Raw genomic sequence first — 27,982 nt, forward strand, 5'->3', positions numbered from 1 at the left:
CAAGCTGTGTCTGGCTAATATATATGCTATTCTTTTATTCTGTAACTTCTGAAATTTGTCATCTATGGGGAATTATAAGATAGAATTGGGTTGTGAGCTGTAAAACCTGCCTACAGAGGCACATGGCAGAACAAAAGAGCACATGGTGGCACAGAGAGGCTTGTCGCCACCGGACCCTGGGGGAGGAGGTGTCACACGGCAGACCCCTACAGAGAGGAGCCGGAGGCTGACAGGCGGGTGAACAGCGAGTGACCACCCCATAGAAAGATATTTAGGAAGTGTGTTGCTGATGTGGCAACACGAGATAGGGCACGCCACATAAGGAAATACGGTGCCTTAGAAAAGTGTGTGAAACCAACTCACTCATTTGAGCAAACGATTGAGATTCCCTGCCAGTGTGTGCCCGTCATTCAATCGCCGACAGTCATCCTCAAGAGGAGGCAGCAGGAGAAAGAAAGAATGCAATTTCATTCTTAAGCGAACACTTCCTCCTCCATCTCAGACCCATAAAACTATACAGCTTCAAGCTAATTCCCATAATCAGCTGCCCAGCCCTTTCCAGTTTATTGGCTGTTTTGTGCAGTCAAGACCAAACTGCCAAAGGGAGAGGGTCAATCGTTTGTGCTGCATCTGCTCCAGGCAGTGACAGGCCACGGGATAGATGTTCAGGGCCAGAACTAGTTAAATGCAGATTAAGGGCACTGAAAACAGGAGTGGCGGAGGAGAAACAATAGTGGACTAAAACCACTGGGAACATGCAGAACAAGTCGTTTGGCCAGGCTAGTGCATGAAGGAGCAAGCCATCTCTCTGCTCCTTTTTCTGAAGGGAGGGAAATGGGCAGATGTGCTTCAAATGGAAAATGAGGTGAATAATGCTACCAGCTGTCTGGTAGGAGAGGGGCAGTTTGGGTCAGGAGGGAAGAACAGCATTCATAGGAACAGAGAATTATTCAGTTTCTTCTACCAGGGACTCCATGAACTGCTCTCAAACAAAGCAAAGGCTGCCAGAGAAAACAATCAAATGGCAGTTTAAAACAGAGCACTGATCCCTATTTCCCACAGTGACTTTTCCCAGATTCTGACAATGTTTTCTTTGCCACTGGACAGGGGACAGGAAACGCACTCAATCTATTTATCACCTGATTGCCACGTAATGAAGACAAATGTTCAAATTCCGCCATTCCCCAACAAGATGTTTTGGCAGGAGCACTGAGGACAGGGACTATGGCCTTGTACATTTGCATCCCATTTTAAAGAAGTGGTGTTTAAGTGACAACTAGCGCTTGTGGGAACTCCCCCAGTACATGTTAGTAACACCACCACAGACATTTTGCTATGCTAAACCCCCCAAAGTGTTTCCAGTCTCTCAACATCAATCAGCATAACTGAAGCCAGTAGTAAATTGATTCTCACATTCCACTGGTGCCAGTTTTTGTTAGAAATGACTTGTGATAGATATGGTGGAATATATTGATTAGTACTGACAGTCCCAGTCTCCCAGGCGCTTTGTAGCACTGCCTTTCCAAAATGACCTGCTTTCCACCTTGTCAATTTTCTTCTGTAGAGTCCATTATAAATATCTATTCTATTCTGAGAGCTTCATGCCCCTCCAGACAACAAAACAAAAGGGTCAGGCAAGTAAAAAAATCAGTACAGTAAGATAGGTTTGGAGTGTTGCAAAATAAGTTGTTTTTATTGAGACATTTTGTGTCAGGGGAAGAAAAGGCACAAAATAAGTTACAAAGACATTGGATGAACTGTACGAGTCAGAGGCAGTATCAGAGCTGTTACAAATCACCTAAAAGTTGGCTTACTAACATAGGTCAGCCTCTACAAAATTCCTAAAAGAAAAGATGTATTTAAAATTATCAAAGTAATTCAGAAATTAAAAGAGAATGCAAAGACCACCAATATTAACTTTTGACTAAATTCACCTGGGCTTACCCACCATCACCCTCTCTTGATAGACAGAGATCACTGGAAAATATTTAGTATTACAGAATTATTTTAAAAACTCATTAACATATTGTAAATTAAAAACCTGGTATTTACTTTTGTGTCTCCGGTGAAGTACAATACATACAGGTAAGGCAGTATGCATACGAAATACATTAAGAAAACAGAATAGATAAGTGCAATTATTTTGAATATTTCAACATTTGTTATGGCCCCTCACCTATGGCAAAGAACATCTTAAAAAGATGGATCCAACAGCTGTTCACAGAACATATGATTATATCACCATAAAAGGTCTACTGTGGAAAAGCTTATGCTGTCTTCAGTTGTGACTTCTCAGATGAAGTATTCTACCAACAGAGTTTTCAGCAGTACAGCTCTGAGTTAACAATAGCACACCAATACAGTTAAAGAAGAGAAAGTACTTCTGAAATATATCAGTCGTCATTTTAACATGGGAAGGCTCATAACACTCAGTATTCCATTAATCCAAATTAAATATTCAACAATACACACATCAACTATATACAAACTTCATTTTTGAACTGAATCTGCTCCCCCTGCCCCCGCCACCAATTTCCTGTTACTCAGCTCTCAAGTGGCAAGGACTTTAGATTGTTAGATCAAATTAAATGGGAGTAAAAAAACAATGCAAAGTCTACAGGATATAGAGACTATACAAAGATTTGTTTTCATTATGATGAAGGGTGGAGCAGTAAAAAAGTGAGTTACTCCTTTGGCTGGTCCTCTGGTCAAGAGGAGGTCCAAGTTCTGTCTTCTGAAATTAGCAAGGATGTAAATGCAAACAGACACAGAACTTGGCTATAAATGTCTGATTATATCCTTAGGAGTTTAAGTTACTTGACCTAAGACAACAGCAACACAGAAAGGCAATACAGTACCAACCACCACTCTCAAACTGTCAGCCCAAGCTAAGGACTTGATTTGCAAGAAAACCCTGTAGAGCAGTGTACGAGCACAGCTGTCAGGGCCTTGGCAGTGAGGGGGCTGCAGGGCGTCTTGTAAGGGAAGATGCCAGGGACTGCCTGTGCTGGTCCCAGACAGCTCAGCAGCAGCCAGCATAGGAATCACAAAATGGCTGAGGATGGAAGGGACCTCTGGAGGTCACCGGGTCCAACCTCCCTGCTCAAGCAGAACCAACTACTAAAGCAGACTGCTTAGGACCATGTCCAGATGACTCCTGAGTATCTGCACAAATGGAGACTCCACAACCTCTCCAGCCAACCTGTGCCAGTGCTCCATCTCCCTGACATTAAAAAAGTGCTTCCTTACGTTCAGATGGATCCTCCCGTGTTTCACATAGTGCCCACTGCCTCTTGGGCCCAGTGAGCACTGACCCACTGCACTCCAACACTGCCAGAGGAGCAGCTGGCACTTTGACAAAAGCATGTTTAAGACAGGGCTGTAAATGCCAAGAAAAAGAGATTACAGTGCTGCAACACAAAGAGGAAAAAAGGATAAGCCCACGCCAGCACAAGAGAAACTGAGAGACAGCTGAGCAGGAGAAACACCAAAGGAAAATCATAGCCTGAGCAGAGGCCGAGAGCAGACTCAAAAGGAGCTACAACTCTAAAGGGACTGTGCCTGGTGCTGAAACCCACAAGAGAGCAGCGGAACAAGAAACGAAGAGCAGCAAATAAAGAGAAGCCCAACAGACTGATCCCAGTCTCCTGTGCTGCCTGTTGCCTTGCTGAAGGGATTGAGCATGACAAGCAGTCAAGGAATTTGAGGATGGCATGGGGAGAGAGAAGGAAGACCAGTGTCTGGAGAAAAGCAGCAGTGTTTTTCTTAAGTGTTTTAATTATTTTTAATTCAAATACCAAAGCAGAAACTAAAAACTCGAATTGGCAATAAATTAAATTGATTAAAGCCCCCCAATTCAAAACTTACTGCCCCTGAAAAGTCATGTCCTCAACTGACATTAGTAAAAAATTAAGGGCTTTCTGGCCCTTTTAGAGGCAAACAGTATATACAGAAAAGCCATGTTCTAACCGTGTAATTATTATGCTCCTTGAAAGTCATAAGTCTTTTAACTAAATTTAAAAGGCCTTTGAGAAAAACTTTAAAGAGAAGGATGACTTGAGGACTTTAAGCCATGGATTCCCACACAAATAAAAAAGGAAATATTTTGTAGTTTCCCAAAAATCAATAAAATACAAAAGTGACAAAAAAAGCTCAACATAAAGAGGTAGCTTAAAAAAATCAAACTATTATTTGACTCAGGAGGCAAAGGTAGTGCAAAAAAAGTATCCATATGAAAAATATACTTCCCTTTCCCACATTACTCAAATTTTAACAAGAACAAAATAAAACTTGGTTTGGATTTTGAGGAGTGAAAGGGATCAAATATTAGAAACCAGTATTTTAGAGGCATACTTGAAATCACAGCATGCACAACTCTCATCACAAATCACCTAGCAGTTGTTTGTTCTATAACAGTTCTCATCAGTATCTGCAAAACTGATTTTTCCTACAAACTAACATCAGAAATGCCTGTCTCCCAATCAGGTTTCCATAATTTAAAAACATTTTGTTTCAAAACAGATGTACCAGATCTCTCTCCCAGGATAGGTTTAAGTAAATACAACTTTCAATAATGGCAAAGGTTTTCTTACTGCCATACTTTCTGCCTGGTTCCTGACAAGGTAGGTATAATATGAGCACCTCAGATCTGTTGGTGGGAAGCAGTAACAGCATGATAAAGACAGATTTCCTCTAGAAACCTTTAGTAAATGAGGGTGGGCAAGTACTTGAACATACTCCAACCTACAATCTTGCTACACATGAGAATACCCTGACACCCCATGGTCCCCCTTCATTCTGTACACACAGTAGAGAATGGTTTAAAAGAAATAATCTTTCTTCTGGGGGTAATCAGCCCTTGCTGCACAAAGTTTTATCCACCTGCTTTTTTACTGACAAATATGCAGGCATGACAAGGCTGACTTGCAGTCAATATTAGTTGTAATAGGGATTTAAAATTTATACATTATTATTTACAAATGCCTCAGAGTGTGCATTTTATAAAAATATGCTAGATTCCATGAAGCTGCAGGCAAGCTGTTTACTAGCAATGTTAATTTTTAAGATTGATGAATGAACAAACAAATTCCAGTGTGTAGTTTTTAACCAGGTTTTATCAGTCTTTAAGTAAACTTCGACATTTGCAACTCAGAATCAAACAGGCTTGGCAGATTTCCCTGTAATAGCTCCATGGTATAAATTCTGAACGTCCTACAAAATGAACACTTTAATCCTTCATTTAATTTCTTTGGTTTCTCAGAAACAAAAGCTACTTAAGTGAACTGAGCAATGAAAGACAAGCAAACAAAGGTAACTCTCTGTCCCTATAGTTTCAGGGATGCTTGTAAATACCAGTTCTGGCAGGCTGCATGGAAGAATTCTAAATGAAGGCAGCTAGAACTAGTTTTGGGCTATTGCTTTCCAGCAAAAACTGTCTTTGGCACTTAAATAATCCAATTCTATGATGCTACTTTACACATAGTCCCATATAAAGTTTACTGAGGAAATTAAAGACTGCTTTTATAAAACAGGCACTTCAAATTAGAACAAAGAACCCCGTTCCCTATTAGGCACATATAGGAGCACTTTTCAGAATGACAGAAACAGAAAGTAGTACTAAAATTAAGATAAGAAAGTTCAGTAAATTCAGACTGTTGGGGTAAAAGTTTTACCCAGCTCCTCTAGCCTTAAATAACAGTAGCACCTGGAAAATCTGAAGGCTACAACAGACTAGACAAGGCATTAAAAATACACAGCATGGAAAAATTATGTATAAATTTGTTTGCCCTCCAATTCTACATTTAGATCTGCCAGAGAGGTTTTCTTATGTAGGTGTCTTTCTTCCATATAACAATCTCTCAGTAAGATAAAATGAATGAGACTCAAAATACAGCTATACCCTAAGTCTCCTGTTTGGTAAACAGCTGAATATAGACATTTCTGACACAGACACTGTGTCAGGCCAGACTAACTTCCACCATCAAATGACAGCACCGCTCTTGGGCTTTTCTGACATCTTTACTGCAAGGCTCACAGTTTGCAGTCACAGTTTCAGCTGGGTCAAAGAGCATGACCAGGGAAACTCTAACAGGGTGGGAAAAGGGATACATAGCTTCAGTTAAAACAAACTACTACTTAACAAATCTGCATTCCGTGATTATGCAGAAGACTCAGGAACAAGAGTTTTAGCTCAGATGTTTCTTTTAACACACTCCAGGAAAAATTCCTCACTTTCCCCTTTACCTCAGTACAAAAAACACATTCTGTTGCAAAGTGCTTTTATATGCTTAGCTGAAATACACTGGAAAATACATGGCTCAACTGCATTCCCCATGGTTCTGTAAATAATACCCTACTAACCTCAGTACGTCCACACAGTTTGGAAACCCTGGCATGGATTGCACACTGTGAGCTGATGAGCATGTGGATCCCATCCTTAAAGCCTTGACTGTAACTATGGTGGAAACAAGCTACAACCTGCTCCACATTAATTAGGTGTCTCAGGAGGGGTGCGGGCATCTTCTCCACTCAGCATCCTGACCTGAACAGAGAGTCATCTCTGGCCCTCCTTTAACACAGAGCTTCTAAGTTTCTGGCATGTCAGGGGTCTCTGAGCAGCACTTTCCCAATTCCTATAGAGAAAGCACTAGCTTTGTTTTCAGGGGACGTTTGAAAAAATAAACTTGTCTAATCACTTGTATTGTATTCTCTTCAGCCTATCAAAAACAGCCAGGTAGTAAAATCCTTTTAGAAGGCTGAAGTATAATTTCACAAGAGGTTGCATGACAAACACATCAAATAATTCCAACATTCCTGTCCTAAAGGAAAGCTGGCAAATTAAGCCATAATGACCAGTTATTCAACACTCTCCAAAAAATTATTTTGGTGCCATGCCATTTCATAAAGAAGCTGAGTCCAAAAGAAAACAGGCAGGCCACATTTTATATTGATCCAAAGAAACGTTTCATCACTAAAGAGGCAGTGCTGGACACAGCTGACATTAAAAAGGAAATTATGAAACTGATATGCCCAGTATGACCTCCTGGAACCAATACTAGCTCTGAAAGCAGAAGCTTAAAGTGAAGACAAGGAGCAAGAAGGCTATTTCTACCCACCAGCTGCTATTTTGTGTTTTCACTTACCCCTGCCCTAAAGTGTTTCAGCTGAATCCTCCACTGTTTTTTACTTCTTCCAGCTCATTCTCTTCCATGCTGCCTCACATGACCTGTCACTCTCCTTCACTCTTAGCTGTATTCACTCATCACTTGAGGTCCCCAGCTAGGTGAGGTATGTTTGGGATTCTGCTGAGACAGTATTAAGACCTGACTAATCAGCACCAAGGGAAAGGCTCTCTCCTCTCTAACATAATCCTACTAAGTGAGTTACCTGAAAAAAAAAAAAAACCAACAAAAAACCACAGCCAAAGGAATCCAGAGAAGAAATTCCATCTTGGGAAAAGGTATCTTAGTGCTTGCACAACACAAAACTAGCCAACAGTGCCAGCTACTCTAGCAAAAAACATGGGAGAAGATTATCATATTGCACTGAAGCATAGAAGGGCCTTGGGCCTCAGACTCTTAGCACTACAACATGTAGTAAACTGATGTATCCAGTGCTGTATCATCCTCTGCTTTCCAGGAGCTCCTCATGGCAAACTTACTATCCAGACACTGAAATTCAATTGAAGTCTGAGCCTGCTCAGACTTCAAAATCACAAGTTCTCTCCGACCTTCTGACTTGGGCTTTAAAGTACCATGGTTGTGAGACCCACAACAACAGGCACTGTTCAGTGAGGAACAGCTGCTCAGCAGTGGTGCTCCACCTAGACACAGGAAATACACACGGGCTACACAACACTGTGTTGCACCTCTCACCAGTGAATGCTACACAGAGCATGACTATCTCAATATTGTAAAGCATTACATATTATGGGTAAGGAAAAAAGTGATCCTGCAGGTTTCTGTACCAGAAGGCCAGCTCATATTAAAAATGAACGGCCTCAGAAAAGAAACTTAATGCGCCTAATGGATGTGAACTTCAGAACACAAAGCTGGAGAGCAAAGTCTGATGCTACATTGCTGAGCTCCTCCTGCAGGGATTCTCTCCTCTAAGCTTTCTGATGTAACTGATACAGGAAAGTAACAATGGAAGATGTAATATTCCTTTTTAAATATTCACTTTAAAATTCCAATGGTGAAAACATGGGACAGATTCAAGGTTAAAAAAAGAGCAGCAATTCCTATGCAAAAAAATTGCTAATTTTGTCTTCACTCATTTTTTTGCAATTTTACATATGTATACCAATGATATAAAAGTACATGAGTGGAGAGGTAAATTTAATTTTAAACTGTAACAAAATCTAGCTCAGGTCCTCTAAAGAGTGATCTTCTCCACCCGAACCATTACAGGATCCTACTGCTAATGAAAATTATATTGAGGTGTCTTGTGGCATTACACAGGGTTGCCAGGAGTAGATAATGACAGTTCCTGACTTATACCACCCACCACCCGAGGAGGAACAGAGGCAAGAAACACCTAAAAACAACTGTTGGCTCTTGGCAACATGTTAATACTGCCAGGCTTGCTGCTGTTTGCCATCAGCAACAAAAAGTCATTTTCCCAGCTGTCCATAAATTAAAATGTGAATAAAAGATTTAAAAATATTTGAATAGATTCAACATTTTCAACTACTGAGTACCTTATTTGGTGAAATTTTCTTATATACAAAAGGGCCAAGTAAGGCAGGAAGACCACCCAGTTGGGTTAAAAAGTGCCACACCTACAACAACTACTCAACATTCTGGGGCGGAAAAAAAAGTGAAGAGCATGGGTGAGAATTCTTCTAGTAAAGCTTGTAATACAGGCAAAAATCACAACAATATTGATACACTGTCCATAGGGACTGAAGTTCCCAACTTTCTTTAGTCAACACCTGGATCAAGTTCAGACCCAGTGGGAACCCTGCATGTGCAGACTCTGGGCTGCCCTCTGCACCAGCCAGGGTAGTTGCACTTGGCTCAGCTTTACAGTTCCCAGTGAACAAAGTTCAAGCAGCTAGCTGCAAACTTTAGGTGCTGTTTACTTGCACTTCCTTGCAGAGTAAAGGAACTTCCCAGTTTAACCAGGAAGTATTCAGCAGACAGCTTTTTGATTTTTTACACACCCTTTTTTAATTCTAAGATTTGCAAAAATGGCTAGTGAGCCTGAAAATATATTTGCTGCCATTGTGTGGCACTTTGCTAGGGACTCCAAGTAGGAAGACTAACAAACATTTTATGGAAACCAATCTTAACAAAGAGAAAGCCGCAGGTTAGAGGATGAAGATGACAATGTCCTCAAGAAAACTGAATCTTTGTAAAGCCTCATTTTTGTAGTTGGAATTTCAAATGTTCATGTTTCATATTTCATGATTCCATATCCCTCGAATGAAGCATGTACAGAAAGTTCAGTGGAAACAGGGAAGTGAAGTTGTTTTCCTTAACAAGGCCAAGTAACCAAGTGCTTGAGCAAGCACTAGTTAAAAAACATCAAATAACCAAAAAAGTCCAAAGAGATTTGCTTTCCTTTTAAATAAGAACCTTATCTACACACAAGATTATTTAAAAATAAACACTAGCAGCTTCCTGACAATAATGCCCAAAATATAACAGCACCCCACAGCTCCTCTCACCACTTCAGAGTTAAGTCTTTTCCAGAAATAAAGACCCAGATAGGTCCAAAAAAGTGAGCTATACATTCTAACACACCACACACACGGTATGCGATAAATACCTCACCTTTGTCACACCCAGGAAATGATATCTGTCACGGAATTATTTCACTCCACAGAGAAGTTGCTGAGCTTCAATATTTATAGCAAAAGTGAAGACAAGGTAAAACTAGGCAAAGCTATGAACAGCAGTGCTGAGATGTGGGGAACACGTGGCAAACATATGCACAAGACAGACCAAGAAAAAGCTTTCGTGTATGAAAAGAAAGAAAAAAGTGAGTAACATTCCTTACATTTGCAGGCTTTGTGATTGATCTTTTGTGTAGTCCTTCCTCCCAGCCTTCCATTATCACTAAGTTAAAGCCCAGCTCATGACTAACCAGCTGCACCTGTAACTCTGCACAGGTGTGCACACAAAGAAACCTTATGTTCATAGCGGCCTCTCCTCTACTGAATATGCAAAAGCCATTTTAACATACAATTTCGGCAATTTGTTCCCAGTGGAGTAGCACACAGCACTCTCTCTGACCACTTTCACCCTATGGAAAAATACAGTGGTTGTTTTCAAGTTTATCAATTTGTACTGGAACAAAATCCACCACTTTGAAAATAAAATACCAACATGTGCACTGATGATCTGTCCAAATCTGTCTAAGCCTAGGTTACTTCCTGGGCTTCTGAAATACATCATCCCACTCTTGCTGTCTCACCTGGCTTCAAATGCAGTCCATGCACTGTCATTCTGAACCACAAGATTTGGAATGGCTGCCTCGTATGGAGCGCATCAGTGACATCATCAGTCTGAACAGTACTCAAATCCCTCTCCTAATAAGGAAAAACACAGGCACTTGTCCAACTACATTCCCTGACAAGCAAGGTCCCCAGTACTTGTCATATAGCTGAACTGACTGGACAAGAAGAACCATAAAATAAGCCAGTGTTTCTTCTTTGCATTACTTGATCATATGAGTCTCTTCATCAGCATCATAGAACTCCTCATCTTCACTTCCACTCCCTGTAGAACTGTCTTTGTCTCCAGACTAGAAGCAAAAAGGAAGTCATTAGTTAGACTGAAGACTAAACTGTTAGACTAGACTAGACTGTTAGACTAAATCAATCTCAACATACATGAACCATTATACTTCTGTGGAATGCTGGTAGAGAAAAAGTAAGAAAACACAGGTCAGACCACTGTATTAAAACTTTGTAAAAGACATTACATGAATTAAGATTTCTTTAAGTCCTTGGCTCTTCAAAGTATCTTTAAAAGAGAGGGGGGTTTAGTGGATGGACTTCCTCTGCTCCACCAGTACACTAGGGAATATATGCAGGAGAGACTGGCTAGAGTGGTTCTGAAGTGATAATCTACTAAACTTTCTTAAATTTATTCTAAGGTGCCTACTCTGTGGAGAGCTACTGGAAACACAGTAGCTCACACCACAGCTCAGAACATGCAGATTACTTGATGAGGTAAAAGCCTCTCCATCCAGAATTAATACTTTTCCCTGGGTAGCACGGACATTTTACTGTGCAAGTTTTAATAAAAGATCCCCCTGCAATACTAAGTGAAAGTGTTATGGAAAAGGGAAAAACCACTACCATGCTGTATTTTCAGACAGTGAAGTCCCTATTACAGGCATACCTACTGTGTCCTTTTCACAACACAATTTATACCACATACCCAAAAATAAAACCAGCTATTACAGCTAATTGATTTTTATTTGGCCAGTGAAGCATTTTTCCATGGAACTGGCACAAATGATTCCAGTTTAAAAAGATTCTCCTGCTAGTATAAACTCCATCTAGTTTGATTATTTAGGATTTTTTCCCCAGTATGCTTGTATCTGTCGTAAGACTTCTGCCTGCCTAGTCATATGCTAAGAAGGTTGAGAGAGAAGGTGAAAAATAGAGAAATGGAAATAGTGTTCCTGACTGACAGTACCATGCAAGCAAAATCTGTAGCTTTAGATCTCTCTGCAGAGGAGCTTTGCTACAGCAGTGTGCGTTAACTGCAAAGGAATTTCAAGCAGTTTGAGCACTACGACCTGTCAGAAGATGTAAAGGGAACCATGTTAGGCTTTTTTCTAGACTTCTAAAACTATTTGAGGAAAGTCAGGCTATCACTGGATGCTGTCCAACTTGAATATCACATTCATGTATGTTAACAGGAACAAAACCCTCCATTCTGGGCAATCAGAACACATGTTATCTTGAAAATGGTACAAAAGGACAATGGATTCCACAGGGGGAATTCAGGGTATGCCAAATAAATTCTAAATCTTTCTCACAACAGCTTAGTAAGACCTCTCGCGGCCTTGTCAAATAGGGTTAATGTTTAACAGCTTTTTTATCAGCACTTTGTGAGCTTTAAAATAAATCCCTAATGTGTCACAGACATTCCAGATATAACTTCACTGAAGTTACAGGATTAGTTAAGGCCCGAACCAATGACTTTTTCATTTGGATTCAGTAATTTTAATCCATCTGGGCAAAATGTTTCTGAAGAACATTCAATTTTTTTTTCCTTTCGTGGGTCCTGTTCAGTTGGAATTTTTAAGAAGCCTAGAGAAGCACAAAGAAGATTTAAACCTGAGAAGACTGACTAACGTAAGTGAACCAATTTGTGGGAATACTAACAGACAATATTTGTCACCTCAAAGGGTAATAAAAATGTGACTTCCCATCTCTAAGTTGTAACACCTGCACTGCTTGCAAGAATTGCTTTTGTTGGTAAACCATCTGCACAATTAAGACGTAATAATCATGTCATTACCAAAATAACGGCTCACGTAAACGTGTATGATGGATTTGTGTAGTCAGCAAGAATGTGGTGCCATAACACATTATCCAGTATGGTTGAAAATGTTTATAAAATACACATGTAAAGTAGCTAAAGTACAAAATTAATGGTTACAGGGCTGCCTCTTTCAACCTTTCTTCAAGGGTGCTGTCCTGTCAACAACTATTACAGCTAAACTTTGTAAACAAGGCAACATATTGAAATTTCTGATAGGAAGCAAATGTCCCCATTCTAGAAATATGTGATGGCTGTGAAAATAAGTATGACTACCTGTGAATCTCGTAGGGCTTGCCAGAAACTATTCAAATGAAAGTAAAAGGTGTTAAAAGGATCCTGTTTCATCTCAGCCTAATGGGGCAACTAACATTTTTTGTTATGAGTTTCCCTTCAAGTCTTCTGACTACTTATTCTATTTCTGTAAGTCCCTCGATACTTAAAAGTTTTGGGACCAGGATTTAAACTTTAAAACTTTACCCAAATTCAAACACCCCCCTTCCATCTCTCTAGCTACTTCTTTCTAATCCCACTTAATTCACAGAGGAACAACCATGTCAAAAAACCTCCACATGACTGGAAGATACAGACACCTGAAGAGGTGTCCAGGAGTTTAACAAAATAAAGCGATATGAAAAACACAATTCAAGGAAACTTCATTGAAAAACATCCTGCTTTTATTTATGCTTATACCTGGAAGTTTTGTAGTTCCAGTGTTTTCAATTCATCTCATTTCCCAGAGTCAATAGTGGGAGAGATCTCAGAGGCTAGGCTGGCTTTAACCCATTTAGAGCCTCTGCAGGACAGACCTGATAACTGGGGCAGCTCAGAAGCAGTGTGCTGCCTTTGAGAGCAGCCCTTCACGAACAGGCTTCTGGTTCTGTTAACATCTAAGGCTTCTCAAGCTTCTGTGTCCAGCTCTGGATGAAGCAAACTGCAGCAATCAGTCTTAGAGATTAGAGACGCACAGACATCATTTTATCCTAAAGGGAAATGTTGTAAGCTTGTGGCCTTGAAGGGATGAATTAATCCAGCTATATTTCAGCCTGCATTTCCAGAAAACATTTCAGACATGACGGTAGGGTTGCTACACCATCTTCTCCTTGGGGCCTATACTCCACAGGCCAAGAATCACTATCCTAATCTATTTAGAGTGGCAGATTCAAGCTGACAGCTGAAATAAACACAACAGAAAAGTACTAGGAAAAGAATTAGTATACCTGTGAGCCATCTAGGGCTTGTAATGACATGGCTTCATCACCCAGCCTCCAGTATGAGCACACTTGCAGGTCTGATACAGTTTCTAGCAAAGGGCTGTTTAAGGTCTCTGGCAACAATAAGCTTAAGAGCCCAGACAACAGACCAGTTGCTCCAAACACAATGTAAGGCAGAGACCACTGTACAGATTTCTGGAAAAAATAACAGAGTTAGGTTGAGATTGGTTCCTTGTAGTTCATATTGCATATTAAAGGAGCTAGCCTTTACAACCATTCCATCTGGCAGTGTTTGTGTTCCTGTTTAGTACAAAAGTCACCAATCCTTCTGCTGTGGGCTTTTTTGGTTGGTTGGTTGGGCTTTTTACCAGTATTGTCAATTGTATCTTGTCAATACTATTACAACTCCACAGATTTTGTCATGAACTTTAAAAGAAATACCTGCTAAATTTGAGCTCAATTCTTGCCTCTAACATACGTACTTTTTAACAAATGCAACATCCCTTTGTAGAAAGGAATAGATATCACAGGAACACAGGCATGCTGCGTGGAAATCTCTTGAGGTCATCTAGGCCAACCACCTACTCTAAGCACAACTACAGCCACAATTAGACCAGGTTAGTCACCACTCCACACAATCAAATATCAACAAAATGCCAAGGACAGCAATTTCCCCTCCAAGTAGATTGTTCCAGGCTGCATTAAGCCTCTCAAGAACATTATTTTCCAAATTTCCTACCTAACCCCCAAGCCAAAACTTGTGATAAACATACGCTAACAATGGTGGTGAGTGTCAAAAGCCTTACAAAAGCCTTCCCTGTACTCCTCCCTTTCCTCATCCATATTGCCTTCTGTGATGAAATGGCTGACTATCAAATCAAACTGGCTGAGAAGGAATTGTCCTTAATAAATCCATGTTCAGTGATCCTAGTTACCTTCCTTGCCTTCACATGCTTATAAACAGACTCTGGGAGGTCACGTCTCAATCTTCCCACAGACTGAATCAGAGGTTCCTGGTGCCACTATCTGATATTTAAGACACACATAGGATTAGCCTTTTTCCTCCCACAGCTACCAGTGATACTTCACTACAATAGTTATCACAGATGGACACTTGCTTCACTATCCCAACCATTCTTACAGAATCTTATCCCATGGAATGGAAAGCTTTCAGCTCTAAGTGTTCTTGAACCTATTGCTCCTCCTACTGTTTGGTGGCCTTCTGCTTCCTCAACTGCGCTGACAGGCAGAGAATCTTGGAGGCAAGCTTTGTCTTTCAAAACTGAAGTACAAGTATTTCAGCTAATTCCATGTCACCCACCAATGGCATGGATGCCCATCCCATTCATCAACAGGCATTTTCACTGACAGAAAGCTTTCCTTTAGCTGACAGAATTCCTATTTATGTTCCTTGCTAGTTTTAGCTTCAACTGAGCTTTGGCATTCCTGGCATCACCTCTGACAGCCTAAGCAATGTTTATACTCTTCTTCTGATGACTACCCCTGTTTTCACAGCAAAGAAGGCTTATTTTTAAAAAGGGAGAGTTTAGCAATTTGTTTCAAAAATTCACCTTGTAAAGAGCAATTCTAAGCTGAGCAAAATAACAGGCTATGATCAACTAAAAGACCAACATTTTATCTCTTATCTCAGCAGTTAACTTTTCCTATTCTTACTATTAAGATAGAGCTCCAGACAAAAGACACTGAAAATGTATTAAAATACTGGAAGGAATTGCAAAACACAAAAATAATTGATTGTTTTCTCAAATCAATGTTCATTTGTTATTTAACCAGAACTATTTTCATTTTCATGGAACCTTTTCAAACATTATGATCCAAGATTTGTGTCTCATGCAGTATCAAATCTCTGACACAATATAATGGATGCCCCAACTGCTACATAAAAGCTGCCTATTAAATCCACCTGGTAGACTGGCAGCAGTCTTGGCTTTGCCTGTTGTTCCCTAGAGGTGCTCACGCTCTCACCTGCCCAGTGCTTCATTCTGCAGATTAAAAGGCTCCCTGTGCTCACCTGCCCTTTTGCTAACCTTCTGCCTCACATGTAAGATGGCAAATGGCAGAGAGGAAAATTATCTGAGATGAAATCTGTCACATTAAAGGAATTGTCACTGGGCCTCAGCAAACAGCTGGGAAAAACTGGCACACTTTTACCTGCATACACTTAACACTCTAAGCTGAGGAAAGTAACAGTATCATCCCCACGTTTTGTTCTTCAGAATCCTTCTTTGTCTTGCCAGTGTATCAGATCTCCACATCATCTTCATTTACTGAAAGATGAACTGCTTGGCTGATATTTAATAATCCATGGATATTTAATGAAGTGCACTGACAGTAAAACTCGTTTTTTCTCAAAAATATGAGTTATTGAGCCCATATGCTTAATTTTGATGTAGTAATTCTTTTAACCACATGGGTCTTTTGCTATCGCCTACGTAGCATTTGAAATTGGTATCACCATCTTGGTGATTTGAAATTATTGTATTTTAAGGTCCCCTAGCTAGGTCCCAAAATTCTAACTGAGCTAAAATACCTTCTAAATTAAATAATGCTGAGATTTTGTCTAATCACACAGATGATACTGCAATGCCTTTGGCCTACCATGATACTGTTAAGATAGGCAATTTATGTATCTTAGTTCATATATATCATTTATCCCAAACATTCCCATCTCTATAAGCCTCTGATGCACCAGAACCACAAAACAAAAATATACATAACAGAAGTTCAGACAAACCAATGAAGGGACAAAAGGCGCAATGATTCCACCAACACGGGAAAACATGGAGCAGGCACCCATTCCAACATTCCTATGAAAAAAACCAAAAATAATTAATCTTTTGCAAAGTGTTATTGAGCAAGGAAAAAGACTCATCAGTCATCACCTCGAGCACATTAACTGGCAAAGAAAAGTCAAATGCAACTGAAAGCATCTGAGGACAGGAATGAAACATGTTTTTGTGATTAAAATGAAGCAAAAATCCCCTTTACATTCAGAATTTTTACATACACACATAGTGAGGCAGAACAAGTGTGATTTCAATTCGTGCATCTTGCCTCTGTCTGAAACTCTGGCAGAATGTATTTATACAAATCCTATTTATCAGCAGATTTACCCACTCGTGAAAAACACTACAGTACAGTTTCACTGGTGGCTGACCATCATATGCACCCACATGGCAGAAGCTTCTGTCTGCTCTGTCAGCACAAGCACAGGGTACTTTTGCCTCTAGTGAATGAAACCTTACTGTTGCTTACACACAGCTTATGAAGCATCAAGTTACTTTTACAAAGCTTACTGACCAGTCATCTTCGATGTTCCTGGTTTAGCAAGTGTGATGATAGAGTTGTCTGGTTTTATAAAGCACTAATTAAAAGAAATATCAGCAGTGCTATTGTTATCCTCATTACTAGAAGGGGAGTTGTAAGCAGGCCAAGCAGCTAGAGGTCTATTTTACTGTTACATAAACACATGGTTAGTGTGAAGAGAACACTGCAAATTTGATGGAAGAAGAAGTGAGAAGAGGATAAGGGAAGAATTCTCAGATGTAAAACTACATATAATCATTATACGTAACTGAAAAATTCAAGTTAAAAATTACAGTTAATAGAAAAAAATTAAGACAAATAAAAGATGATCATGTAAGAGAACCAGAAAAATGAAGACTTAAAATTAACTTGTGTTACCTGATGACTGTAGGATAAAGTTCTGATGTGTAGATGTAGACAATGTTAAAAGCAGCACTGATTGTCAGTTTTCCCAGCAAAGACAGAGAGTGACTATTCACCACTGCAAACACTCCAGTATCTGAGAGAGAAAATGTGACCCTTGTAACGCTTTTGAGCACTCAAATACACCTCTAATCATTTCAATCACACAACAGTATGGTGTGAAAAGGAATTTAGTGAAGAATCTAAAAGCTGAAACTACAACTCAGTATTTTCAGAGTCTACCACTACTTAGATACTAAATTAATTCTATCAGAAAGTTGAAGAAAAGTATAACAGATACATTTTCCAAAAGTTATCCCTTTTTTTTTTAACAAGAGTCCTGTTCACTGTCATTTCTATAGGATGACAGCATGTTTCTAACATTTTTACATTGAAAGGAAGATGCTGTAAAGAACCATACCAAATTTCCCACCCAGCTTAGTTTGTCAGAACAGCCAGTGCTTATTTGCTTGTATCAGGCAAATCGGAGCTCATGCCCAGTGAAGACAAGTGCCTCCTTCCGGCCAGTGAGCCATTCCACTTCCTAAGGCACTTCACCCTTGCCTGACTTAGGCAGTCCAGTATACAGCTGATTTCCTGGGGTCTCACAGTTCTGTCCCCTCTTTTCACATGTTAAGTTTGGAACTAAATGCAAAAACTACTTGATGACTGGTACCAGCCAAACCAGAATATCTCCAAGTGTCCACGCTCTAGCATCTGGAATATCTCTGAAAACTTGAGTTGTACTGCTTTAAAAAAGCTTTACCTGTTAGACCCACTGCCATCTAGAGCAACTTCTGTACTCTGTCATAGATGTTTAATTTCTTGAATCACTCTTCAAGTGTTTGAAAGATTCTCTCACTTTATGAAAGGTAATATACATCCACAAATCTTACAAGCAAGGTGAATTTATCTATCTGGTCTTAAAAAGAAAAATTGCTACATAATCTGAAAATTAACATTAGTGCATCTTTAAACAATTTGAGTTTAACTTCACATTTCTTAAAGAACCCCCCCAATTCAGAAGTTTATCAGAATGTTCTCTGAGCTGTAAGTTATGTGGTCACATTACTATTACAACAATCACACTACTCTTGAACATTACAGAGCAGTGAGGGAAAGGTGGAGACTTGCCCCATCACTCAATTCTTCTGATCTTCTGACATTGATCTTCCATTTGGAGAGATACATCCAAGTTGCATGGGTACTACTTACACTAAGATATCACCTGGCTAATGGAGATACCACACAAAACATCGTTCATTGCGATTACATCAGAAACACTCGAAATAAGCAACTGATGTGAACAGAAGTAAAGGGCAGAATCCAAAGGCAAAAATTCAAATCCAAGCCTTTCTAATACAAGTTTTATCTAAGGTCTTAAGAAGGTTTACTGCTTATTCTTTTTTTGAGTTGGCTTCTCAGGCTTCAAAAATTGAGACTCGCATGTGGTGTGAGCCTAATCTTCCAGCAACCATCAAACTCTTAGGCTGTAGGATGCTGCCTTTACCAATTGTTACCACATACTCCAGAAACGAAACAATACTTACCTTTCTTCTTAGGCAGAAACATGACAATAAGACAAGCCAATCCTCCCAGGAACAGAAACGCACTCAATGTTCGCTTCCGACCAAACCTGATACGCAAAGATAACAAAGGTTTATATTCTGCATTGGGTTTGTGCGTTGCAAAGTAATGAATCCTCTAAATTCACACTGACTCTTTATTTGCAGTTGGGAATTCTGAATACCATCTTCCACCAACACTTCCTCTCACACCGTTTTTAAACAAGCTTCTGCTGCACACTTAACAAAATGAGTGCCAACTTTATACAGCGACTGACAATTTCTAGGATTTGGAGTTGCCTCCCGCTGTGTGTGACATTTGTAAACCTCCTCAGGAGACACAGAAGAGAGGTTGGGAGGAAAAAACTGAGAGACGTTGTCCAGAGTATCGTGGTTCAGGAAAAAGCTGAGTGTCTGCTCTCCTCACACAGTAGTTCACACAGGTACTGCTATTGCAGGAGACCACACACAGCTCCAGCAGAGTGGAGTCGCGTAGCTCTGTCCCAGCAGAGAGGACGGGATCACGGGGCAGCGGTGGGAAGGACGCTATCTAGTGTTAGCCTGCAGTCAGCGCAGCTTCCACCGAGCTACATCAACCCCGTCTGAGCCAGGGACATGCCTCACCATTAGATGAGCGACTGAAAACAAGTTGAACTGCTATCTGAAATAGAGATAAATCAATGGCACTTTCACATTGAAGTGGGAAGCCCCACACAACAGATATAAGCTAGGAGGTGTGATACACAGGAAACCTATCTTTGAGAAAAGTTATAACGAAATCCTGAATGGGTTAATAAATTCCACACTTACCACTTTTGGTTAATCAAGTAAATACAGATTGGGTACGCTGGGATTTCTATCAAGCCTGACAGGGCTAAATTGGCATAAATACTTCCACCTAAGTCACCCACATTAAGGGTAAGACCATAGTAAACCAAGCTGCACACAAACCTGCAAAAGACAGGAAAAAAAAAGTAAAATCAAAGCTGACACTGCCTGCCAAATTGAAGCACTGGTCTGGCAGAATATATGACAAACTATATTTAGTGTTCAGCAGATAGGTCTAAAATGTTTCTCTGTATGATGCTTTCTAGGCAAATAAACCATTATGTCTCAGCACAGACCCAATTCCTGACTTACTACTGAGTAAAACTTAAGACTACACTTATGAAGAATGTGCATAAACCAGAATACAGTTAAAACACAATCACAACTGTATTATTTGACTTCAGAAATGTCTTTGTCCCTTTTGTTTTTATCAGGTTACACTTTCATCCACACTTTTTCCAATTGTGTGTAAACCAAATTTCTCAAGCAGTTCAAGTAACACTTCACCCTTCTTTTAATTTCTACACCCTGATCCAGTTTTACTCATTCTCCAACTGTTTAACTTTTCTTTTGTAACCCTATTGTCACGTTAGCCCCCATGTCAGTAAAGGCAGTTGTCTTTACAGAGAGGAAAGAAACTGGTCACTAATTCATTCTGCAGTAAATCAGCAATTCTCATTTAAGGAAGAGAACAATCAGCTATTTATTCTGTAGTAAGCATTTGGAAAAGCAACAGGAAAACAGCTCAGTGTTGTATGCTGGCAAAATAATTTTATTCTTAATACGTCTTTCCCAAATATATGCATTATAAAAGCAACTATATGAGCAGTAATGCCTGAGGACCTGCATACCATGTACCACATAAGATTTCTTTAAAGTACTACCAAAAGACCTCAGGGCTAGCGAGGTATCTGAAAAAAACCAGGCCCTTTCGGAGTTAAATTTCTGCTAGTGACTAGAGGGAGCATCACAGGCTCCTGCTCCTCACTACACCAACTGCCAGCACTGGCAGCACTTTCTCTTAAGAAAACAAACATGCTCATTAGACAAGGTAGGCCACCCACCTGCTAATGGGCTCCTTACTCACAAAACAAGGAATAATCCATGTGACAAGATACTGACAACACTGAGCCTAAGAGGAGGACAGTGTGACTAATCTCAGCAGCCTTGAGGGTCACAACAGAAGAGGTAGTTCTCAACTATTTTGATACTCAAAAAGCAAGATAGAAATGCAGACACAAAACACCTCAGAACTGGACTGTAAAAACAGCTTTGTGTTAGGATCCTTTTTAGGTACGTTGCCCCTAACAATCTGTAGGACGAGCCAATTCTCAGCACCATATTCTCTCAAAGACTTAAAGAGGTCGCAGTAGCACAGCTGGGCCTACAAAGTATTTCAAGTACCAGGTGAACATCATGATCAAGGTGCGTCCCAAGAGAATCCTGTATCGGAACAGGTCCAGAAAGCTGCCAGCCTCTCTGGAGCTCCTCTCTGCTGGGAGTTTTAATGAGAAAGTGCATTTCTGCTTGCGGTTCCTCTTTGCAATGAGGTAGAGGGCATCTTCTGCCTCGTTCAGACGGCCCTGGGAATAGAGCCAGCGGGGGGACTCGGGAATGAATCTGAAACACACACACACACACAGACACCTTTAGGGATTTTCTTCTCTATGAAGCTGAACTTGTCTAAAGGAATAAGGCTGAAATACACTTCAGTATAACAGAGAGTTTTTCAAACAACCCTTCAGGTATAAAATTCACTTATTGAAACAGAAGCAAAGCATGTTGAAAGGAAACATATGTCATACATAATTTAGATACCAAGAAATTACATTGAGTGCATACACATATACACACATAGCACAATATTACAAGTTATAGTATGATTAGGATCCTGTCTTTGGAGAATTCAGAATTAAGGAGGGACACATTACTACAAGTAACACAGGATGTTTTTGTAAGACCTATTTCTCATTTTCCATAAGACCAGCTTTCATTTCCCATTTTCCAGCTTTTTCCCAAATTCTCTCCCGTAGACAAGAAGGCAGAAACTCTGCAAAGGTCAAGCTCCTCATGTGCAGTGTTCACTTGACAGGTCTGTAACTCCAACATTGTCTACTAAACAGATCTTCTATTACTTTCAGACTTCCAGGACTAATTTAAACTTTAGCCTTTTGCCAGAAGCTTTTTAAGATTTTTGCCTCTGATCTAAAATTATATTTTTCCTCTAAGTTTAAAAGAATGTGATTCTGTGTTTTCACCAAAGAAAAAGGCTTAGAAAGGAACGTATTTTCTTCCCCAGGATAAAAATCTGATAGTATTTTCTACATAGAGTAATTTTTAAGCAATATGGCAGGGAGGCAGTGTGAAATTTGGAATTGAAAAAACCTTTTTCTTAGAGGAAAGATAGGCCTCTGAGCACAGCTTTGAAGTTGCAAGCATAACTCACTTTAAAAAGTTGAACATATCAATCTGAAAGTTAATTTTTTTCCCCAAGGGTCCCAAGCACCACAAGGTTTTGAAATATCTAATGTGTCATCTCTGCCTTTGACCTCAAGAACAGCCTCAAAGACCTTTCCCTGAGTTCTGATGCTTCCTTTGAAAGGGTGTGAGGACTTTTTGAGAAGCAAAAAAAGCTTTATTCAAAGAGTTACTGAAGTGAAGTAGATACTGGAAAGGAAAAATCCTCTAGTTTAAACAGCAGCTAAAGTAATTTCATTCTTTCAGTTACTGAGATTTAGATGTCAGGAAGTATGTAAGAAAAGAGCACACCGCATCACAAAGCTTTCAGTGTTGAAATTGACAAACACGAAGTCCCTACTATCTTCAAAAAGATCACATTTGAAAAATTAAAGGGAGCTTCCCATTTTTTTTTTTGCATGCCACCTTTAAGACTGAAAAGGCAAGCAATTTTGATGCTGTTCCTTCTGTGTGAACACAAGCATCACATTATCACAAAACCATGAAACCATTCCTGTATCTTTTCCCATGTATTTATAGTGCCTTGGAGCACATCAGTTTAGATCATCTACATACACCAGCTGAAGAATAGGATGTGCTTCTCTCCTACTCTAGAGACTGTTCCCATCTACAGTAATACAGCACATACAGTACAATGTAGACTTACAAGCTCAAACATTGCAGCACTACTATTTGAAGAAACCACAGACCATTGGGGGAGGGGAGGGAGAGGGCTACAAGTTGAGAGAAATACCTTATTTACATAATTTCATGCCATCCTAGAAAGGCACTTGACTTAATAGTATGGTTACTCCGTTTTGTTGTTTTGGGGGTTTTTTTGACATCTTTCTTTATGAAACTCAGTTTGAAAAACAACTTACAGAGAGAGAAGAAAGACGAGTGTTCCTTCCAGGTTAACCACAACAGCCAGAGTCCTCCAGGAACGAATGAAGTACCCTAATAAAGCATACTGGGCAATTCCCACTGCAAAGAACAAGCCACCAATAGAACCTAACGTACAATTAAAAACAAAACAGAACATTATCACTTCTGTAAGAAACATTAGCAAATCCCAACACATGCGATCAGACAAGAACTAAGTCTTCATTAACAAAAATTCATTCAGCAATTCAGGCAAAGCCATGGCTCTTTGATCAAAGAATACCCTGTCCTTCACTCATGCAGAGCAGAGGTACATGTCTAATTGGAAAGATCAATAAAAGCTCAAAAAGTGCTCTTCTACATCCTCCACACCCAACAAAGCCCTGTGAACAATTAAGTCTTCTAATTCCAAATATGAGTACGTGTGTGTATGCAGCATAAGTATGCAGCTTTCTATGTGTAAACCTAAATACTACAAAACATTGAAAAACTGCTAGTTTTAGGAATATGTAGTATTCATTTGTAGATCCCATGATTTGTAAGATACCCTGTTTAAAACAGTCTCAGCACAGCACTTCTTGGGCTTTGTAAGTCAGGCCCTGGAGCTGTAGCAGTACAGGTTACACACACCATATGTGAAGGACAGGTCCAACATTAGCAACCGAAACAGTTAAGGGTGTCTGCACCTTCTAAATTCAAAGGGCAATTACTGCCTGGGACAACTTTTTTTTTTTTTTTTTTAACATATAAGCAAGAGTTGTCTCATCCTCCTATGATATAAAAACACTTTGATTTCTTTTTAAGAACTGCCAGGAAGGAAAGAATTGATATTTAGCATACGAACACTTAGTTCTAGCAGAGTCCAACAGTCTGATACAGCTCAACTGTGGCAAACTTCGGATGAGTATTTAGCTGGGTGACATTCATGGGAGATATTTCAGCTGGATCTCTGTCAGCTTGAGTGATGCAGATATCGGAATGGCCCCACGTCATCTACTCTGCTTGTCCATGGTTCATATTAAACAAGCAGAGTTCAAAGACTGTGATCACAGGTATGCTCCAGTGGAGCTGAATTTGCAACTGCTATGGTGTTAGCTTTGTGTGCCTCAAACGGTGTGTGAGACTGAAATCTATGAATTCTGACAATAAAGGCACTTTACCTGCTAATGCCCAGTAGGCTGTACCCACACACTCATTCAGTAGAACAAAGGCTACCAGTGACATCCCACCATTCATCACCCCTACCAAGAATCGAGAAATGGCAAAGAATTCATACGAGGGTGAGAATCCGTTTGCAATGGCAAACAAGATGTCAAGAGCAAAACCTGGAAAATAAGGCAAAAAGTTTCGTTTTAGAAGGGTACCTGAAGAAGCAGAAGCATTTACTGATATCTTTACTTGATCCCCACTGGCATCTGTCCTAAGCCATCACAGTCAACAATACTATTGCAGGCAGTATTTTTTCAAAAAAAATTTAAATACACAGGGTCAATATCAAAAAAGGAGGGACACAAAAGGAGTGGTTTTTTGATAAGCAGCTTGCAGTTTGAACCTTTAAATTCAGTTCATGGCAGACAATTTTTTTATACACTCAGAACCATTGTCTGACTCCTGTTAAAGATGGCTTTATATTTGTCCCCGATCCAGAAGCCACAGGTTAAATATATGACCAAATATCTCTCCTCAGAGAGAGAGAGATTTTCAGAGACCAGTGTATAGAAACCACAGAAGAGAAACATTGCCAGGGGACAATACATGGTGGGTTTGCACTGCACAGCAGGCCCACCTTTATGTGCTTTGAATGAAGGTTGTTCCTTAAAAGAAAAACAACAAACATAAAACATTTTTTAAACTCTACATGCTCATCCATTGACACACAACTTTATACATACACAAAACGTGCTGTTTCAAATGTTGTTTGATCCAGGGACAGTTAGAAAGCTTATGAGCTTCAAAACAGTATGAGGATCAAAAATACATAAAAAATAAATCATGCAGACAGGAAAGAAAAGGTGCAACAAATTCCTGACAGGTTATACATGTAAGGATGCTGTTAAAAAACTATTAAAAATAATAATTGCAACTTGCAGAGATCCCATGAGCACAAAGTTGCATGAGTGAAAGCCTTTATGGCATGACTCACAAAGCCAGAACACTTCGTGGATATTCAAACAGTAACTGAATAGTGAAATATTAATTTCTTGTCTCAACTTACACGGCACCAGTATATTGGAATGCCAAAAAAACCAAAATCATAGCACATGATTTACAGCTGCATATCAAACTCCCAGCAGAAACTGGGCTCTTGCCACTGATCTTCAGGGACATGACACCTCCACGTCATTCATTTTGTTGAGTGGCAGTGGTTACCTGTGAGATAGACTTTCTTCCTCCCGAAGCGATCGGAGAGCTGGCCAAAGGAGATGGCTCCAACAAACACACCACTGAAGTAGAAAGAACTGGCAGCACTGACTTTGTATGATGCATTGCCAATTAAAAACCACTGGATGGAGGGGGAAGAAAAAACCAGGAATAACAAAACAACAAAAAGGCAAATTAACCAGAATCCAAACAATTCACCAACAGCTAATAGCTGGAGGGGATGATACATATTTTAAAGAAGCTCAAACTCTGCATAAATCTCCTAAGCATCATATTCAGTAAATCACCAGTCCCCACTGTTGTCTCCCAAAGTCACTGCAGGATACTAACAACGGCACAGTTCTCCCAAATCAAATGCAGTCTTTGAATCTGAAATCAAGAACAGATTCCTCACAATACTCTAACTTTTGCAGCTTTCTCCCACTTTCCCTTTTTCTGCCTTCTTTCACATAAAGCTATTAATCTAAATAGACTCAGTTCTACCTATTGATGTGTCACTGCAGTGTGTAGGCACACAGTGTGAAAAAATAGTTGTGGTTTATGTCTGAAGATAATCCTGCACATGCTCCTCTTTATGAACTGTCTTGTCCCTGAGAAATACTTTGGTAGAATTAGACAGGTTAGTCATGTTTTCTGCACACACATCTTTTTTACAGTGTACTTTGTAATTTCCAGTTCTTTTCAATTCCAAATACAAAGCTGATCTTGAAATGTTTGATTCGTACAGGCTTAATGTCTCAAGTTGAACCTCACAAAATTCTTTGTCCCTCAGAAGTGTAGAATGAAAATATGCCATGCTTTCATTGTTCAAAAGTTATTTCCTTTTGTATTCTAAACACTCCACATCTTCTGTTCTTTTTCTATTCCTCTTGCACCTTGAGATAATGTTTCCTTTTAGTGACAACCAACTCTTCTTCCTGTGCTGGTAAGCTGGTGATTATGTCATTATCCCTGCAATAACACTCTAATCTTCTCTTCATAATCTCCTCTTCCGCTACCAAAATCCCATTAAATATCCTTTCTAGCAAAGCTTATATTATTTCAAAGCTCAGTTATAAACTACCTCATCAGGAGAACAGAGCGATGCAATTAAACCTCACAAAGATTAGGATGCTAACAAAACATCATTCATAAGCTTCAAGAAAATAACTTGCTTACTTTCTAAAACTGCTTCATTTTGAATTGTTACTTTAACAGGGAGGTGGTTACTAATACAGTAGGAAATGCATCCCTAAAGCACCAAAACTGACAAAATTCAACTGAAACCAACACAACAGAAGCTTTTGAAGCTTCTGCAGACTTTAAAAACAATTCTCAGAAAAATACATTTGTAAAATAATTGCATATGAGATTAATTTTATCCTGAAATAACACGGTCAGTTTGTTTTAGAACTGCTACAAGAATCATGCCCTAACTTTTGGTATAAAAATTTAAAAAGCTGGCAGCATGAAAATTGTTGACATGAGATGCTTTCTGAATCATTCAGGGATTAAGGGATAATTTGGTTGCAAAGCAAAATTTGTTCTGAAAATTTATCTCAACATCTAAGCCCTTTAGAGAGCTCAAGGCTTTTCTCTTCTACATAAAAACATACTGCATTTATGCTTATTCACAAATCAAGCTTTTTACATCAGAATATTTTTCAGTGTAAATTCGTAATGGTTACGTTATCAGTGATGCCACAAGGTTAAGCACTGACACGTCCTCCTCAAATGTAGGAAAAAACTTCTTTACAATCACTCATGAAGTCAGATTAATAACGAATTAGTGGTGAAATATTCCCCAAATATATATGTTCTCTCTCAAAATCTTGTTGTGCTTAGCACATAACTTCCAAATATACCAAATATTCAGCTAACAAATTAATAAAAGCTGTATTTTAATAGAGGGAAACAAAAGACATAAGAAGATTTTATTCAAATGGGCCTTTACTAAAACACATGCTAAAGAATTAGAAAGCAGAATCTATACAAGTTGCCTTGGGTTTGGGGGTTTTGGCTTGTTTTGGTTGGGGAGATTTTTTAGGTTTTTTTATTGCTCATGCAGGTTTTGTTCTTTACCTGCATTTCTTACTTATGCAACCAAAAAGTATAAAAATCTGTACAAAACCTATCTCATATGCTAGGGTCTACAAGCATGTCTGACTTGTCAAGTTTAAGAGAGTAAAAGATTCTTGGATAAGTTAAAAAAAACAAAAAAGAAAAACCGCAGAGAAAATTCAAAAACCTGACTGAATTTTAAATAATGCTTAAGAAATCCACCACCCATTAAAATTTTAATTTAAATGGTATCATAAGTACTCATCCTCTTTATTGCCAGAATACGAAGCAATGCCTTTTGTACACAATGGCTTGGTACTATTCCAAAGCTGGCCATTTTTATTAATATGGTCCTAACCAATAAAGTGCTTCACGGGAGTAA

The 27,982-nt window shown here is 39.4% G+C and overlaps 2 protein-coding genes across 8 annotated transcripts in view; both read right to left on the minus strand.

Annotated features, from left to right (window-relative positions):
• The window catches only part of MAB21L3 (mab-21 like 3), a 41,949-nt gene extending 31,442 nt beyond the window's left edge, over window positions 1–10,507 (minus strand). For 2 of the 3 annotated variants that reach the window (XM_042031755.1, XM_042031753.1), the window contains exon 1: window positions 10,420–10,507. The gene's annotated coding sequence lies outside the window, so the exon portion shown is untranslated. The remainder of the gene's footprint in view (window positions 1–10,419) is intronic. The other variant, XM_042031754.1, reaches the window with a different exon arrangement.
• The window catches only part of SLC22A15 (solute carrier family 22 member 15), a 45,424-nt gene that overhangs the window by 3,502 nt on the left and 13,940 nt on the right, over window positions 1–27,982 (minus strand). For 2 of the 5 annotated variants that reach the window (XM_042031747.1, XM_042031751.1), the window contains exons 3-12: window positions 25,549–25,681; window positions 24,339–24,503; window positions 23,178–23,307; window positions 21,244–21,459; window positions 19,822–19,962; window positions 18,997–19,082; window positions 17,423–17,543; window positions 16,473–16,545; window positions 13,724–13,912; window positions 10,667–10,749 (exon numbers count right to left, since the gene is read on the minus strand). In XM_042031747.1, coding sequence (XP_041887681.1) covers window positions 10,667–10,749; window positions 13,724–13,912; window positions 16,473–16,545; window positions 17,423–17,543; window positions 18,997–19,082; window positions 19,822–19,962; window positions 21,244–21,459; window positions 23,178–23,307; window positions 24,339–24,503; window positions 25,549–25,681 — 1,337 coding nt within the window. Of the gene's footprint in view, window positions 1–1,665; window positions 10,750–13,723; window positions 13,913–16,472; window positions 16,546–17,422; window positions 17,544–18,996; window positions 19,083–19,821; window positions 19,963–21,243; window positions 21,460–23,177; window positions 23,308–24,338; window positions 24,504–25,548; window positions 25,682–27,982 lie in introns of those variants that run through there. The other 3 variants (XM_042031748.1, XM_042031749.1, XM_042031752.1) reach the window with 3 other exon arrangements.

Source organism: Corvus kubaryi, unplaced genomic scaffold (assembly GCF_017639235.1).
Source record: "Corvus kubaryi isolate FWS band 111438036 unplaced genomic scaffold, C.kubaryi_AGA036_p1.0 37341, whole genome shotgun sequence".
Taxonomy (NCBI): domain Eukaryota; kingdom Metazoa; phylum Chordata; class Aves; order Passeriformes; family Corvidae; genus Corvus; species Corvus kubaryi.